Below are 16,924 nucleotides of genomic sequence, written 5' to 3' on the forward strand. Positions count from 1 at the left end.
TGATGGTGAAGGAGGAACAGATCGAACCGGTCAGCTCGCAGACGATGATGTACCAGAACTTTAAAAATCTTTTCTTCGATTACGCGCTCAAGAACGTTCCCGCCCAGATGCAGTAGAGTAGCAAAGAAGCGAACGCGACCGAACGCGGGGGGGGACAAACCGGAGAGGAACAACCGTGTGCCATTTGTGTTATTTAAGAACCTCATACCACCTTCATTTTGCGTTCCCATTCGCTTCTTCCTTCCCCACGCATTCATTCTCTCTCGCATTCGGAAGGAGCAGGAGCAATCTTCTCTTTAGACGTACGTAATTGCGGTGTGTGCGTTTCACTTTTTAATCAACTTACTTTTCATTGTCTTCTAGTTTAGCTACTTCTTTTACTTAAATCGTACCCAGCAGCTCCTGCCCCCTGTTCTTTTCTTGCTCTCGTAACGCTGCTTAAGACGCGTGCGTTGTGTGTTTTACGCTTTTGCTAACGGCTAAACACGACCGCCGCTCAAGTGATAGGAAGTGAAATGACTATTCCTCCTCCGTGACCTGGTGCCTATTTCCAAGCCACACAAACACTTTTCCCTCGGTACCTCGGTGCGGTACCTTTCTCTTCGAATGTATGTTACAAAGGTAGGACCGTATCTATTCTACATCCAAACGGACAAGGATGCTTAATCCGCTGCGTGTGGCGGTGTGGTCAAAATAGCAAAAGATTGATCTCACTTTGTCGCGCATCATAAAATCATCCTCTACACACCAAATTATAAACCTAACTTGCTGCCATCTGCCAATATAAAGGTGTGTTACGCATTTTTGCATCAAAGAGTAGCATTTAAGCCCTTAGCGAGTAGTGAGACACGCGAAGCAGCAGCGCACACAAAGACCAGCCCCTCTAATGGAGGCTCCTCGACCCCGAGGCTAGGATTTAAGTCGGATATTATTTTGTGGCCAGTTTTAACAAGAATAACATGTAGAGGGGTGCGTTCAAATCAGGGAGCCGAAGCAACAGCAGCACGCGTAGAACAAATGTAGCCTCATCCATGTTTGTTGGCCATACTATCGTAACTAGTTATTGAGGAAAAGGTTTTAAGGGGACGCTCTTTCTAGTGATTCGGAGGAAGCATAATCCGGCGAATGCTTTTCATTCGGGCTGAAGTTTACTTCACGCAAGGGAGATATTAGCAACAGATATTAAGCCCATACTATTTAACAAAGATATACGGGGGCGATAATGCCGTTTTAATGGTGAGGTTGGTACCAAACGACGTCGGGTTTTTGGCCACTCTTTTCCAATTCCAATACCGCATAAGTTTTTTTTATCATTTCATTACCACGGCGTCTCGTCCTAAGTTTTAAGGTTTTCTTTTATTGATTTGTTCTCAACGTTTTTCAACGCTCCCGACGATCCGCGCGATATTTTAGGATAAATAGCTATGAGACTGGGAGACCACTAAGTGACGGGGAAGAGAGGACAGACAGACAGGCGTCACTGCTCCCCAAACATGTCGTAGATGAGAGAAGAAAAACCATACCAATAAATATGAGCCAAATTATTTTACGATAAACACACGCACACACGTAAATGTGACTGTAATAATACTCTAGTAGAACACAACAAAACAGGCCGACTTTTATTTTATTTTACCAAGCTCTCTCTCTCTCTCCCTCTCTCTCTATTTCTCTCTGTATCGTAACATCGCCTTCGTTTTCCGCCCGTGATTCCCTTCTGTTCTTCGGCTGCTTAGGTTGCAAAGGCCTTTGCGCTTCCAGATTAACCCCGGGAGGGAAAACATTTCATACACTGTGTGAGCTCTAATGATTTTTGTTGTTTTTCAGTTTCAGAAATGTTCACTCACTTTCAAACTAGTATTTCGCGCGCACGATCGTTCACACCCCGACCCAACCCTCGTCGCACTGATTCCCTTGCATTCCCTGCAACACTCTGTCTGACTGACTGCGCTAGTGTGTGAGTGCGCGGCACTCGGCTGTGACCCTTTGTCCTTTGTCGAGAGGAGGCCGATGATGATATGTTCGTTTGGGGCTAATATAAAGCAGCGTTGTAGAGTGTGACTTGTACTGCGCCTAGTGGTGTGTGAGTGTGCTGTGTGCTTGTGAATCTCACTCCCGGCTAGCGAAGTGCGTCTTCTAGCAAAAGCCGATAACAAGCAGCTTTTAAATGCCACACATAGCTGGAAGCACACGTTCCAAAATGCTTAGTATGTAATATTCATCATTCGATGTGATCATAGCTTGGACCATAATAGCCTTTAGACCGAGATAGAGCGTGACGACGAGATTGAATGTGTGTTTTTGTTGTGTTGTTACATTATGTCTAGATAGTCGAAAAGTTTTAAAGGAACCCTGTTCTAGCGCTTCCCGAATGTTGATCCATCCATATTGTGTCTCTCTGTACGCGCGCGCGCGAGTGTGATATGTTGTGTTACTTAATTGTTAGTAGCGTGCTATTAATGTGTGTGTGTGTTTGTTTGTGTGTCCTGCGTGTTCACCACACGTGTATCGCCCAATCTGTGTTTTATTCTTTCGTCCCTGTCCGTTTTTTTCTGTTTGTTTGATTCAACTGTGAAACTTTACTTGATCGTCCGTTGACCCAAAACCAGTACAGAACTCACAACAACACCGCCACACAACTCATAGCAAAAAAGAAAAACACACACACACACATATCCCCTTGCTCTCGCTCGCTCTGTACTACTACCTACGTTCAGTGTGCGTTAAAACAGAAAAAAGTTAGTATGCTGAACTTGGTCTCCTCCGGATTCGTTTCTCCTCTTCTTCTGTGCACATTATAGGTGGTATGGTGGTACCGGCATCTGCTACTACTATCACTACTACTACTACACTTGCGACCTCAGCGTCGTCCTCGTTGGCGGCGGCGGTTGGTGGAACAACAACGGGGTCGGGCGGCCGCCGGGGAACAGCATCCTCCCTGTCGGACAGCAACAGGCGAAGTCTGCTGCAGCTGAACGACCTGCTGTACGATGTAAAGTTTTCCGATCTGTCCAAGTTTCTGAATGCCGTCGGGCGCTACCAGTGCCCGCGGCGTGATTGTGATAAAAACTACAAGGATGCCAGCTCGCTGCAGCGACACATCAGGTGAGCGTGAAATACACGGCGCGGCGGTTACGGTGCTGCAGAACGAAGCAAAGAGAGAGAGAAAAAAATGCAACCACTAATACCTATATACCACACCACACCACAAGAACGATGATTTACCTCTGTCTCTGCCCGTGCGCAACATTTCTCAATTCACAGGTACGAGTGTGGCGGCATGAAGAAGTTTCGTTGCGTCATGTGCGGGAAAGCGTTCTCGCAGGGATCGCACCTGAAGCGGCACCTGGAGTCGGGCGTCTGCATTAAGTACTACTTCTAGCAGCGTCAGCAGTACCCTCCTCTGGGTGACGATCGCAGTGTGGTTTTCACGAGTGCCAACCGGCGACAAGAAGGCGTACCGTCGTCGAGAGAAAATGAACCGAAACATTAAAAGAGTCTGTGGTTTCAGTTTTACAGAAAAGAGGAAGAACTGGTCAGGATTATGGGAGGCATTGTTGAGACAAGCGAGAAGAGGAGGAAAAAGAAAACAACACATTATTAACATGATTACCCTTTGCTCTAGTCGTTTTAGGTTCTAGTTGCTGCCGAAGCATACTTAAGATCGTTTACCCCGTTTACATACACATATCCCCCCCCTGTTGTTATTTATTGTTTAGGTCAATTGTGTACTCTACTGATGGGAAGGGCAGGGTAGAGAAGAAGCTCGTGGACAGCTCAAATTGGCATGGCCAATTTTACGCACATAGAAAGACGCGCTGAGCCTTTCTTCGGTCAGGCATAGAGCGAGGGAAGCGTACCGGAAAACCGGATTATACCCAGTAGAGAAAGTGTGATATCTATATATACATATATATCATTTAAAAACCGAAACCTCATTAAGCCGCGTTGTGCGTGTGTCCGGTAGTGGCGTCGTCGTCGCCGTCGTCGTCGTTGTTGTTGTTACGTTTGAAGAGATGTAGAATCAAAAGATAATCACCACCATCCCAGCTGTGTGCAGCAGCTTGTCGATGGGTGGACAGTAATTGTTAAGTAATTCACTTGCGTGGGGATTCATCAAATGAATAGAAACTCTGTAGCGCGCGGGCTGAGGAAAGGAACGAAATAGTGTAATGTCGAAACAAACAAACAAAAAATCTAGTGCCATGGCGGTTGAAAATTCAAATACAGGAAATACCAGCAGCTCTGTTGCTGGAACAAAACGCGCGCGTATCGAGCGTACAAAAACAAGCCAACGTTTTTGTGTCGAGATAGTGTTTTGATATAAGGCTCGGAATCCAACGGGGTTTGTATGTGGAGGGCGGATTGTTTTTTTTTTACTTGTCACCTTTCTCATCCATCATTGAACTTTCTTCATCATTGGAGAGACGGAACAGTGAATCCATGTGATTATTGCTGAGAAATAACATTACCATTTTCTTCCTTCTCTTTTCCGGTACCTGCGATGATGTGTGAGAGAGCTAATGGAAAACGGACGGTTAAGTGGCTGGGTGTAAGACTCACCGGAGTACAACACCGGGGTGCAAATCAACGAGCAATCTTCAATGAAGGGTAGTGTTACATTTCAGCAACAGGATTAGGAAACTGCCGATGATCATAAATATAGTCCTTCCCTTGCACATCGGGGGAAGTATGGTCACCTAGGAACACACAAATAAGCAACATTTCAGCCTCCTTTCCTTTGTGGGGGGGTTAGATCACTAGAAGATTGCAGCAGGGAAAGCGTCCGATTTCGTGTGTGGGGCTGTTCGAGGTACATAGGGAAGCGCTAGCTAGGGCATGCGAAACTAATCATCGATTGCAATGCAACTGCTGCTAACAATCCTTCTTCTGATGTTCTCCAATAGCTTCCGATATCCTTCTGTATTGCATCTATAAACATGTTTGGTTCATCATCATTGTGACGCTTCAAATTCGTCGGTGGAGCATCGGTGAATTTCCCTTGAATCGAATTAATAAATCAAAACCGACCATTGCTTGTGTTGGCTTGCTTTCCACCTCGAATTTGCATGTATTAAATTATTCAGCCTTTTTCATGCAACTATCTCCTTAATGTCATATAATTTGTACAAATTTTTAACCTACAATATTTGTCTTTAAAACAAGCTCTATCGTTGTTGCTTTCAATGGTTCAACACTAATCTCTTCCAAATTGTGGTCCTAACTAACCCCTCTCAACTTTAGCTAGACAATGTAATGCAGCAAATAAAATGGCGTTTGGGTTTAGAAAATGGTTCCTTTTTTTTGTTTGTTATTGTTGGTTTGGGTATATTGTGTTAGTAATCGAACAGTTAGTTCCGAGCAGACCAGCCAGTTAGTTAGTTATTGTGATGTTAAAAAACAAAAGCTTTCCCATTATGAATATTCCGGAGAGGTAGTGTACAAGCTGTAAACAATTTGGGCAGTTGGGTTATCGAAATATGCAATAAAAAGAAAACAACGCCTGTCCCGTTAAACCACAACGTGTTGTGGGCCGGGCCCCGTCTTGTGATGTAAATATTTTTTGTTCATACAAATAGCAAGTATTATCAGTTTTTGTTCTACATTTCAGAGAGTACCAAATGCCAGTTTGTAATACCACCACACGCGCGGATATGGGGGCTCTCTCAATGTGATGGATACACAAATACGCACACTCACACGAAAAGTCAGCTTAATGTTGTAACGGTGTCCGTGTCTTACAATGCTTTTCAGACACGTGTGTGTGTGTGTGTGTGTTGATATTTTGTCTTCTTATTCTTGTCAAAATTATTCGTTTCCAAACCACACTAGCTTTGTATTTCGGTTATCAAGTAATGAATGTGTTCTCTGTGTATGTGTCCTTCCGATCATGTAAAGCACCAGTTAAAGTTTAAACACCCAAGTTTAAAGTTCCTTTCAAACAATGAAGAAATGTTATTAAAACGCGCGCGTGTGTGTTTTTTTTTCAATACAGGGGAAACAGTTTCCCAAACACATCACACACTCACACACACACACACACAGCATCATCGTCGCACACAGTGAACATAAAGTAGTAATTGGTGACAGTAGTGTTTGGATGTAAAAAAAAAAAACAATTCCCGATGGGCACCGAAAAAGCTCCCCGTTGTGTACTAACGTCTTTCAACCCGTTTTGTTTCGTTGCAGGCAAACGAAAGGTGGTGATACTGAAGCGCGCAACGGCTGGTGGTGGTGGTGGTGGTTCGCTGAGTGAGGCTGGATCATCTGCTGGCGGAACCATTGGTGGAGGTGCGACAAAAAAGATCAAAACCATTACGGTGACGACCGCGGAACCTGCGCTGCTGGTTGACGAGAGTGATATTCCTTTGCTTACGCACCACCAACCCCACCATCACCAGGAGGTGCGCCTACGGCAGCAATCCGATCGACAGCAGCAAAATACGCTGATAGGAGGAGGCAGTAGTAGTGTGATGTGTGGAACGGCAGCGGCAACGACGTCTGCAAACTCCTCCGGTGGTGGTACAGCAACCATGACCGTGATGGCTACGCTGGCGGCCGAACCGAGCGATGGTGGCGAGGCGTCGCCGACCACGACGCTCATCACGCACGCGACGCCCGTCGTGCTGAATGATTGTTTGCTGGAGAGTAAAAACATCGTTGTGACCAAGAAGGACAACAACTACATACTGTTCACGGCCGATCCAGACCCGTCGCCGGAACCGCAGACGACGACGACCAGCGCCGGAACGACGGTCATGCTGCCTATGCGTGGTGCGACGCTGGTCGCGACCGGGGGCAGTGGAAGTACGGCGGCCGGTGGTAACGCGACCACCACCACCACCACTGCCACCATCATCGATGCAATGCGGATAGAGGATCTGCTGAAGAAGGAAAAGATTATCAAACAGACGGAACTGCATCCGGACGGGACCACGGCGACGACGTACATATTCGATGAGTGCGGTAATACAAACAAAAAAGACACACCAACCCCCCCACTCTGTCCCCCCCACACATACACACAAACACATTTTCTCACAAGAAATCAAATTCTCTCTTATACATACAAAACTATTCTGATATCCGTTTCTGGCACCATTACACTCTTTTATGCAAGTGTCTTTCGCTGATCATTGAGCTAAGCTAGCCGTCAGCATATTAGCGGTCAGCAAACACACTGCCCAACATACACAACCACAACACTGCAACATATTTCACATCACTCGTCAAACACCATGTTTCATTCTTTATCCAGCACCTGTTTCCAGCCAGTTCCAGCCGAATCGCGCTCACCCGCTTGCTTCGATGATGCGTGTGCCATCATCGCGATATGACGATCGAGAAACACATACCACTATGACCGGATCGGGTGATGCCATGGTAACGGGATGTGAGATTCGATCGTAGTGGCGCGCATAATGGATGGTGAAGGCACACGCAAATCGAAGCAAGCGGGTCAGTGCGATTCGACTGCAAGTGGAAACAAGTGTCATCATGTTTCAATGTTACTTCTTTGAAGGCTTCTGTTTTTTTTGTTTTGGTTGCTGACAATAGTTCTATTTCTTTTGATCGTCATGTTAGTAGTAGTTGTAAAATGGAGCCATTTCCATAAAACTTCTAGCCAATTTTTCTAACGTTCCAACATCTTATGGAACATGATTTGTGATGTGTGATATGTTCTGGCACGTGTTCTTCTTCATACAGGTTATAATTTAAACTTTTTTGCTCAAAATTTCAAGTTAAAATTTTTCAAATTTAGATCACGAGTAAAGTAAATTTTTTATCCCTTAATGCTCTAAACCGATAGCCATCTTCTTCTCTGTTCCACTAACAAAATCCTTTTTTTAGTCGTTCGGATGGGATCAGGTTTTATTGCTACACTGATTACGGTTACGTACTACGGGCTGGTTGTCGCCGATGATATGCTAACTCATCATCATATAGCTTAATGATGTGTGTTAGCTACGGTCGTGCGGCAACTTACGCTTACTTATTTAATCGATCGAGTAATGGTAGTTCGGTTCTTCTTTAACACACGCCCGTATTCATTTGGGGCGAACCCTAGACGCCTCCTGTTTCGTACTAATTTTGTGGCGGTTCCACTCTTCCACTTTTACTACCACTGTTACGTTCGTCCTGTGTCAGGTGATTTGTTTAATGCATTCATTTCCCCTCTATCTATCTCTGTGCGGGCAAATAATAAAACACAACAACTTCTTCGGGTTTTTTGGGGTATTTGGTTTATTGTTTCACTATTTCGCTGCGGTTCGTTTGTGCGTTCTTTCGTTTCTCCATCGTGCTATTTATTTGTGTTGTGGTATTTTTATATATTCTTTCTTCTGCGATACATTTACCCGGGTGGACGGGCTGGGCCGCGTGTGTATGGGGGTTACTCTCTGCTCTTGGGGTTATTCTAATTTTTAGTCTATAGTTTTAATATAATATTTATACACTATTACTAGGCGATAAGTGCAGATTAACTTGAAAGGAAAAGAACTCGTTTTACGTTTTGTAATTTTCAACACTTTTAGTTGATTTTATCTTTTCCTTTGTGTGGTGTGTGCCTTTTTTTAGCTTTCTTTCAATATTACCTATTAATTGCATTAATAATAGTTATGGAAACAAACAGTTTGCCCTGTTGCTTTCCGTCGTGTTTCGTGTTCTAACAATTTCTATTTATTTAATATTTGTTTGTCTTTTAATAACCCTATCACTACTACTACTACCACTATATTATCTGTGCCCTTGCAAAGTATCTGCAGTAACATTCTTGAGATATGGCTATCAACATTTTTATTGACTTTTTCTTCTGTTAAGAGTGTGTTTTCTAATTTTGTTTTTTATTCCATACTCATTAGCGTGTGTTGTGTGGCTTGTTATACTGTTTGAAACCATCGCGATTTACACTTTACACTTCTTTACACACACTCTAAGCAAACGGAGAAATTTTTTTCACAACACGCGTACACACACACACACATCATAATTCCTTCCTAGATAGAAGATCACCTCGCGCATTAGAAAGATTTCAGCGTTTATGCTCCTCGACTCCTTCTATTCGCCCAACACCCGTGACCCCCCGTGGTGTTGTCGAGAGGAAGAGTCGACATTTAACTATGCCAAATCAAGGACCCTGCCACACACGCGCAAAATGCTGTTAAACATAGAGCAGCATCGTGTGTACTACTTGCCTCTTAAGCGCAAGAGCTTAATGGAGCGTTCGAGCTGAATTAAAAGTACCCGTTTGCCATCATGTGTGCGTGTGGTAGTGCATGAAAGTAACATGTTAAATATATTTCCATCAAAATGTATGAAATGGCGGCGTGTGCAATTGTTTGCTCCTCAATAGCATCTCACCTTGATGATGGTGGTTTGCTGAGGAGCAAATAGGTGCAACACAAGCAGCAATCAATACCGATCGAAAACTGTTCGACACACCCGCACACGCATACACACAATATTCATGCATCTTCTTTTTCTTTCTTTTTTTCCTCTCTCATCATTCATTGGCTTCTCTTGTACCTTGCGCTCGCTGTGCGGCAACATGTGTGTAGATATCTTGCCGATCAAAGCAACGGCCGGTACGATTGCGAAAGGAGGCAGCGTTACACTGTCACCCGGCACGGTCGGCACGGCGATGGTGGGCAAGCGAGTATCGGGTGGTGTTGCTGCGTCCCCAGCGAACAGCGCCCCGGGAGCATCGATCGTCAACTCGGCCACTACCATCGTCACGCCTGTGTCCATCCACAAGGTGGTGGATGCGGCCGCAAACGAGCTTATCGTTCCGACGGTGATGAAAGCCGACGGTGGCGGTGTGCGCAAAATAGCGCACGGCACTTCGGTCGGCGGTGTCGCCTCCGGTAAACCGTTCAGCCATCCCCGGATCAAGTACTCACGTGCTAAGAACCCGTACAGCGCTTCGGCTAACGTTGGGCTGACCTCATCCACCATCACGATGCCAATCCTGACCATCCCGACTGTGACGCCGCCGAGCGCTGCCTCCGGTAACAGTGCAACGGTACAGCTGCAGGAAGTAGCCCAGCAGCAGCAGCAGCAGCTAGTTCCGGCAACGACCAACACCACCACAGTGACCGGCACCGAGCGGCAGCTGTTGAACTTTTCGCTGTCGCGGAAACTGAGCTCGGCGGTGCAACAGGCGCAGCAGCAGCACGTCACGATCACCGGTGCGGGAACACCTGGTTTGACGACGATCAACGCATCGACCATACAGCAGATCCCGATCGCTGCAGCAATTAGTGGTGGTGGTGGTGGTGGTACACGCGGCACCTCGGTCACGACCCGCTACACGGTGAACGAGTATGAAACGTCCGGCTCAAACACGTCCCAAAGTGCGGACTTTCCGCCCGGCATGATCGACGATCTCGACTACTCGGTGATCGAGGACATTGATCCCATCGATATATCGGACGGTGTGACGACCAACTTTAGTAACGTCGTTGCCGCAGCCGCTGCGGCAGCAGCCACGAATTTAGCGTCCTCCTGTCAGCAGCAACAGCAGCAGCAGCAGCAGCAGCAACAGACCACGACGACCATGGCACTCGTGACCGGGAGCAAAATGTCATCGGATGTGGACAACAATGGATCTCAAAGTGACGACGAGGAGGACGGCGATCAGGACCTGATGGACGACGATGGCAGTGGCGAGCCGGACGACGACGACGCCGGCAACCAGCACATCACAAAGTACAGCACCAAGGTGCTGAAGCTGAAGAAGGACAGTGGTGGCAGCGGGCAGCCGGGTGGCGGCACCAAGCTGCTTAACGCTTCGGCGGGTGATAGCAAATTTGCGCTGCTAGCCAACCCAAACATCATGCGCAACTTCGAGTACACGGTGAACGAATCGACGGTGGTAAGTGACACGGACGATGGGGAGGTGCGCCAGTATGTGTGCAGGCACTGTGGCAAGCGGTACCGCTGGAAGTCGACCCTGCGGCGCCACGAGAATGTGGAATGCGGTGGCAAGGAAGCTTCCCACCAGTGTCCGTACTGCAGCTACAAGGCGAAGCAGCGCGGCAATCTGGGCGTGCACATACGCAAGCATCACGCCGAGATGCCGCAGCTCGAGAGCCGCCGTCGGTCGAACAAGTCGCGCAACTCGATGTAACCGGTCGATGTAACTGCTGTGCTGTTGGGTGTTTTTCCTTGTGCTAAGGAATTTTCCGATCTCTCCATACCTCTTTTTTGCTTCGATAACAGAGACCAGTGAACTTTTGTAATTCTGTTGGAGTAGCGCTTCAAGATGGCGGCTCCTCCTTTTCGTGCACAGACCCATTGGCACCTTGGCCATTGCTTGCTTTTTTCCATCCTTCGGCAATACGTTTAGCACCCATGCAATATGATTTCAAGTAGTTCTGTAGCTCTGCAAGTAATTTAGACAGTTTTTGCAGTACGTTACGAGGATTGAATCCAGTTTTTTAAGCTTCTCAAAAGCTTCATTGGAAGTGTTTTAATTTATTTTGCCACGAATGCCGATTGGCTTGGTTGCAGCTCGCAGTTGAAAGACTATTCCAAAGTACATTCGATCCCCAGTCCTGTCGTGTGAAAAGGGACAATGCATCGGCTCTATTGTTTAGCGACTCAAATAATATGTTGCTCACTAAATAATTTAGTGTTTTAACTTTCTCTCTCTCTCACCGTCTGTCTCGACACTACTGTCTCTGTGAGTTAGTTTTGTTTTTTATTTATGCATTTCCGGCCATACTTTTACTACTACTACAACAGCTATCACAACCACCTATCTATCGGTTATGAACGAACGCTACGAGGAGGCTGAGTCGATTCCTTTGGGCGTGTTTACGTGTAATCGAGATTTTGCCATCTTTAAGGAAGCAGCGTGTTTTTTTTTTAAATGAAAAGCGACGGAGCCAAATTGCGCGCGACTGTGTATCCGTGTCTCCGAGTGTTCCGAGCTATCCTCTCTTGTCCCGGTCATAGTCGCGGCTACAATTTAAACTAGCGTTTTCTTTACGATTAGTGTAACTAGACACGATAAGGGCGTAACATTAATTTAAGTATTTTACTGATTGCTGATTATCCATCTGTTTGATATCTATACGTATAAACAAGTGTGTGTGTGTGTGTGAATGTAGTGAAGTGCTAAATGACAGAGGAAGGAACTCGTTTTTTTTTCGTTTTCGCCAACAACAAGCTGCTACTCTCATCTGCTTTCAAACCCCATGTTCTTTTGCATTAAGTCGCCCAGACTTCTTATAGTATGTAATCCAGCCTTTTTGCCCCATTACTGTACTCTGTGTACTTTTTGTGTGTTTCATAAAATCGTTTGAATGCATTTGAATGCAGTTGCTTGCGCGAAGCAGTAGCGGTCTTAATTATCGTTATACGATATTCTACATACACTTCTAATCGCTGACAGTGTGAATGTGTGTGTGTGTGTGTGTGTGCGGTATGCATTGTTGTAAGCACACAGGTGACGCTAAGCAAAGCAGCAGCCCTGAAAGCAATAATAGATTTTTCATTTCATACTTAGAGTAGCGCGTTAATATAATATGGTGTTGCCATCTGCATTTCTGTACGATTAAGCTTTCACGGAAGAGATTTGTGCCGCGCTTAACTGCTGTTATTATGTTCATCCGGTTTTTCCGTACTGATTTCACTTTAACTTTTAAGGTAGTATGAGAGCAGGTGGGGTGAAACTTTGTGAAGCGGAAAGTAGTGCAAAAAGTATTTTTGAGCTATGATTATAGTGTGAAAGCATAACATACAAATTAGATTCTAGTAGCTGTGCGGGGGGTGTGTGTGTAAGGTAATGTGATGTGAGACGAAAGGATGGCAGAGAACAACTATTTACTTGTGGGTCAGGTGAGAAACAAAATCACACACACACACTCACACAAAATGTTAAAAAAGAGGATATTTTGGCCGAAGGACGTAAAATTTTGCAACACATTACGATGATGATGATGATGATGATGATGATGGGGGAACAACAATGCACCAGTTATTAATTAAAGGCGCTCACTGTGTAGGTGTGTTAGAAGGTCAGCTGTTAGTTCAACACACATTGAAACACACACACACAAGCACGCAAACGGAAAGCGCATTAAAGTTAAGAATTTTATAGATTGTGTCAATGTTCTGCTCGTGGTCGTGGTTTCCGAACCGAGCCACAAACATCCTCCCCCCCCCCTCCCCCTTATTTTGTGTATAAAAAATAATTGTCGTGCATACATATAAATTTTATATAAAAATATATATATTAAATATATATTAAAAAGAAAACAAAAAAGCGCGGAAAACAAACAGCAACACGAAGCCAAAAACTATCGACGAGTCGCGTGGCCAGCAGGAAGAGGAAATATATATATACATATACATAGTGGTTCCCCACGCACTTATGTGGATGGATTGCAAATGGTGCAAATAGTTGGTTGCTAACATATGCCCCCAGAGTTAGAGCTATTTTAAAATCATAACATGTTAGCAAACAAATAAGAAAAAAAAAACTGGAAATTAACACAAACATACACATCAGCAGAGGACACACAAGAACTATTAAAAGAAAACAAAATCATGCAAACTGCACCGTCAAGCCAGAAAACTCTATTTGTGAGTACAAAAGCTAAGAGAGAGCAAAATAGGGGTTAAACGGAGGAAACAAAAAACATACAGAAAATGCTGGCAGAAACCGGAAAAAGTAACAAAGAAAATGAAAAACGGAACAAACATATTTGCGTAAGGCTCACAACCACCACCACCAAGTAGATGGGATGGAAAAGCAAAGCAACACATAAAAATCGAAAAATGAGTTATCACAACCAAAGCCACGTGTGACGGTGTGTGTTTCTTCTTCTATCTTTTTCGTTTTTTTTTTTTACATTACTTTGGTCCGTTGTGTAAAATCGGACTGTTTTTACTATACACGAGCCAGTTTCGATAAGAATGTACAACACAAAAATATCACAAGCTCTCTCTCTCTCTCGCTCCCTTCTGGCTCCAAGTTTCGCTGTGCGGATGGATGGGATGGATGGAGTGTGAGTGCTTGATTGCTTGAGTGCGACCGACTGAGTGACTTGTGTGAAAGAAGCTAAAGCTAAACATTAATGTCCTGGTCCTTTTGAACTTTCGAATGGTCAATGTGCGGTGGTGCTGTGTTGTGTTTGTACTGAATGTGTGTGCGTGTGTGTGCTCTCTCTGAATGTTTGGCTATCATGTATCATGTTGTGTTATTCGTGCCTGTGTCGACTGAAACATTTCATCTCCATGTACCACACACATCCTTCCGGGCCTCCCGCGTCCCACCCTGTTTCCCTTTATTCCCTTTTCTATTCTAAGACAGGACGATACAATAATGCAAAAGCGCGGATAGCTTGTATTGGCGTTTGCTGTGGTGGCCGAGCTTTTGATGCTAAACAATTTTAACTAACATGAACATTTTCTCTTCTTTTTCAGGTAATCGGCAAGAGTCTCGGCAACAAAAAAAGCATGATCAAAGAGAGATGCTCGTGAAACATTGCGAGAAGAGGAGGAGGGAATGACGGACAAACGGCACACAATTTTAGTCTAATCTGGAACGTTTTGTTTTTGTCCACCTCCCCGTTCCCATCCCTTTCCCCATCCTACCCATTCCGCTGTCCCTATCCAACTGTAGGATCGAGTACCGCCACCACCATGGCAGCAGTAGTGGCCGCATTTGCAACCGTAACCAGCAAGTGTTTGCCGTTCGCAGGAGCCAGTTTCCGGGAGGAGGATGAAGATCAGCTGTTGCACCGACACGCAAACCACGGTTGGTTGCGGAAATATTTAGAAAACAAATATGCCCATGCCGCCAACAGCAGTGGCGCAGTGGCGCCGGCAACGTCCGACGCCGCGTTCTACAGGTGTCGCCAGTGCGGCAAGCTGTACCGTACCAAATACACCTGGAAGCGGCACGAACGCAAAGAGTGTGGCGTGAAGCCCCAGTTCCACTGCGCGCACTGCGATTTTGCGACCAAGTACAAGCATAACCTTAAAACGCACAATCGTATTAAGCACGGTGCCGCGGAGGACTGCATCCAGCCGGCGGCGGCGGCGGCGGCGATGTCCGTGGTAGATTACGGTGGTGACAGTTGCAGTGCGGTGCGGAGTAACGATGCTCGAAGTCCTATCGGTAGCGATACTGCGGCGCACCACATACGCATCACCAAGGTGATTGATGGTGCTACCGATGATGGGGTTGCCGCTAGTATTGCCGAAGATAGTGATCAAGCGATCGTTGGTGTAGGCACCGACTGTAATACTGCTGGACCACCGGGGCACCATGATAAGGAGGAGGGTCATGATTGTGGCGCGGAAAGCTTAGAACCAATCACCACCACCACCACGGTGGTGGCGGAAACTTGTAGTGCCTTTTGTGTTGCCCCCACCGGCAACACTAACAGTAGTTGTTGATTTGTTCCCTTTTTACCAAGAAAAATTCAAAAACTTCTAACTTCTAGGATCATTCCTTAAAAGTATTTCATTAGATGGCAACCTCATTCGTCAGTCAACCTGATGAGGTGGTTAGTTATTCTACGCAAAGTTTTAGTTAGATGCATTTGTTTTTTGTTTAGTTGTTCATGTTATTACCATGAATTTTCCATCACTTTCTCTTTATGAAAAACGAAAATGTTACTTGTTGTTAATTTATAATCTAAAACCCTTATTTCGATACCATACTACTATCCATGAATTTGTGAATGTGTGTGTGTGATTAAATTATGTAGACATTTTGAACATTTTTATGTTTCCAAAGTAGAGAATTCTATAGCTTTCCATACAATAATTTAATTCTAGCGATAGATTATTAGTGGTTTTCCTACGGCGTAGGACCGGGGTTCAAATCCCATCCGGATCGTTCCACCGTAGTGAGGACTGACTATCCAACTACGCCAAAAAATGCAGGCATGACCATAAGAGGTCGTTAAGCCAACGAAAGCAAAAGATAGAGAGAGATTATTGAACCGAATTACAACATGTGCCAAATAAGTTAGTGTTACCAAAGTTTGTTTTTGAAGTCTTCGAGACGAGTGATGAAAAAACGCACACTAAGAAACTGTGCGGTTGTCCTTAAGATATTGGTCTATGATTGTGCATTTGCAATTGTCTCTTTTTTAATTCTAATTTAATTCTTTGAATAAATCGTCTACAAAGATAAAAGTCTAGCTAGCTGCTGATATAAATCCCCCCCCAATATGACCGAGAGCACCAGGACGTGTTGCCAAATTAGTTGATAAAGCGAAGAATGTAAAAACGACAAGAAAATGTACTAATTGTAATAACGCGGCAACAGCACCCAAACGACCGAGAAAGAAAGAAAGAAAGCTGTGTTGAAATAGACATGCGCGTGCCTCCTACCACCACCCTATCTGCTATCTTATTTGTTACCGGCTAAGCTGATTTAAACCAACGCTTTTGCTATTGTTACTAATGTATGTTTTTACCAGTTTTTGCAGGTGGTGTGTGTAATTTAGCTATGTTCGGTTTTAAGTTTATAACACACACAACTCCGGCAAATCAATCATTTCGGGGTTTTCCTCTAACCTGCTTTCCTGCTGTGCGGAAAAGTTGTATGTATATAGTGTACGTTTTTATGGCTTGTTATTTTGTGCTATGTTGTGTGGACATAATGAGAGGGGAGAAAATGTGCAGAATACGGAATGGTGAAAAGACAAGGATCAGAAAACACACATACATTTAAGGAAGGGAAGCTTATTACCAATCTTTTTTTTTATTTCGGTTTTTACGGTTTGTTCGGTGTGTGTGTGTGTTTCTACCTATGATCAACTACTAATACTTTGCTGTTGTACTCTCCTCGACCAATCCAATTACGATTAAGGTGCGTGCAAATGAGACGCAAATCCATTACGCAAACTTATCCACTTTTCATTTCCCTATTGCTCCTTTTATTTTGTTTGTGTGATTG

General features: G+C 44.9%; 2 protein-coding genes across 6 annotated transcripts in view; both read left to right on the forward strand.

The window, feature by feature from the left end:
• The window catches only part of LOC118511995 (longitudinals lacking protein, isoforms F/I/K/T-like), a 58,984-nt gene extending 45,314 nt beyond the window's left edge, over nucleotides 1–13,670 (forward strand). For all 3 annotated transcript variants that reach the window (XM_036055733.1, XM_036055732.1, XM_036055734.1), the window contains exons 7-8: nucleotides 6,190–6,966; nucleotides 9,558–13,670. In XM_036055733.1, coding sequence (XP_035911626.1) covers nucleotides 6,190–6,966; nucleotides 9,558–11,128 — 2,348 coding nt within the window. In that variant the 3' untranslated portion in view covers nucleotides 11,129–13,670. The remainder of the gene's footprint in view (nucleotides 1–6,189; nucleotides 6,967–9,557) is intronic.
• On the forward strand, nucleotides 1,409–4,295 carry LOC118512006 (E3 SUMO-protein ligase EGR2-like). Of its 3 annotated transcripts, none has more exons than XM_036055769.1 (3): nucleotides 1,409–2,207; nucleotides 2,802–3,105; nucleotides 3,265–4,295. In XM_036055769.1, the coding sequence occupies exons 1-3, from the start codon at nucleotides 2,168–2,170 to the stop codon at nucleotides 3,380–3,382; spliced, it is 462 nt and encodes a 153-aa protein (XP_035911662.1). In that variant the 5' UTR covers nucleotides 1,409–2,167; the 3' UTR covers nucleotides 3,383–4,295. The 3 variants fall into 3 exon arrangements, with proteins under 3 accessions (XP_035911662.1, XP_035911663.1, XP_035911664.1); XM_036055770.1 differs by having other exon boundaries at nucleotides 1,409–1,796; XM_036055771.1 differs by lacking the exon at nucleotides 1,409–2,207 and adding an exon at nucleotides 2,229–2,737.
• Nucleotides 13,671–16,924: the final 3,254 nt, after the last annotated feature.

This window comes from Anopheles stephensi, chromosome 3 (assembly GCF_013141755.1).
Source record: "Anopheles stephensi strain Indian chromosome 3, UCI_ANSTEP_V1.0, whole genome shotgun sequence".
NCBI lineage: Eukaryota > Metazoa > Arthropoda > Insecta > Diptera > Culicidae > Anopheles > Anopheles stephensi.

Excerpts from the sequence above, each read along its gene's own strand:
- LOC118512006 (XM_036055769.1), top strand. The coding sequence starts at position 2,168 with ATGCCACACATAGCTGGAAGCACACGTTCCAAAATGCTTA. Across the intron at positions 2,208-2,801 it reads CACACGTTCCAAAATGCTTA|GTGGTATGGTGGTACCGGCA; the intron begins GTATGTAATATT and ends TGCACATTATAG. Across the intron at positions 3,106-3,264 it reads TCGCTGCAGCGACACATCAG|GTACGAGTGTGGCGGCATGA; the intron begins GTGAGCGTGAAA and ends CTCAATTCACAG.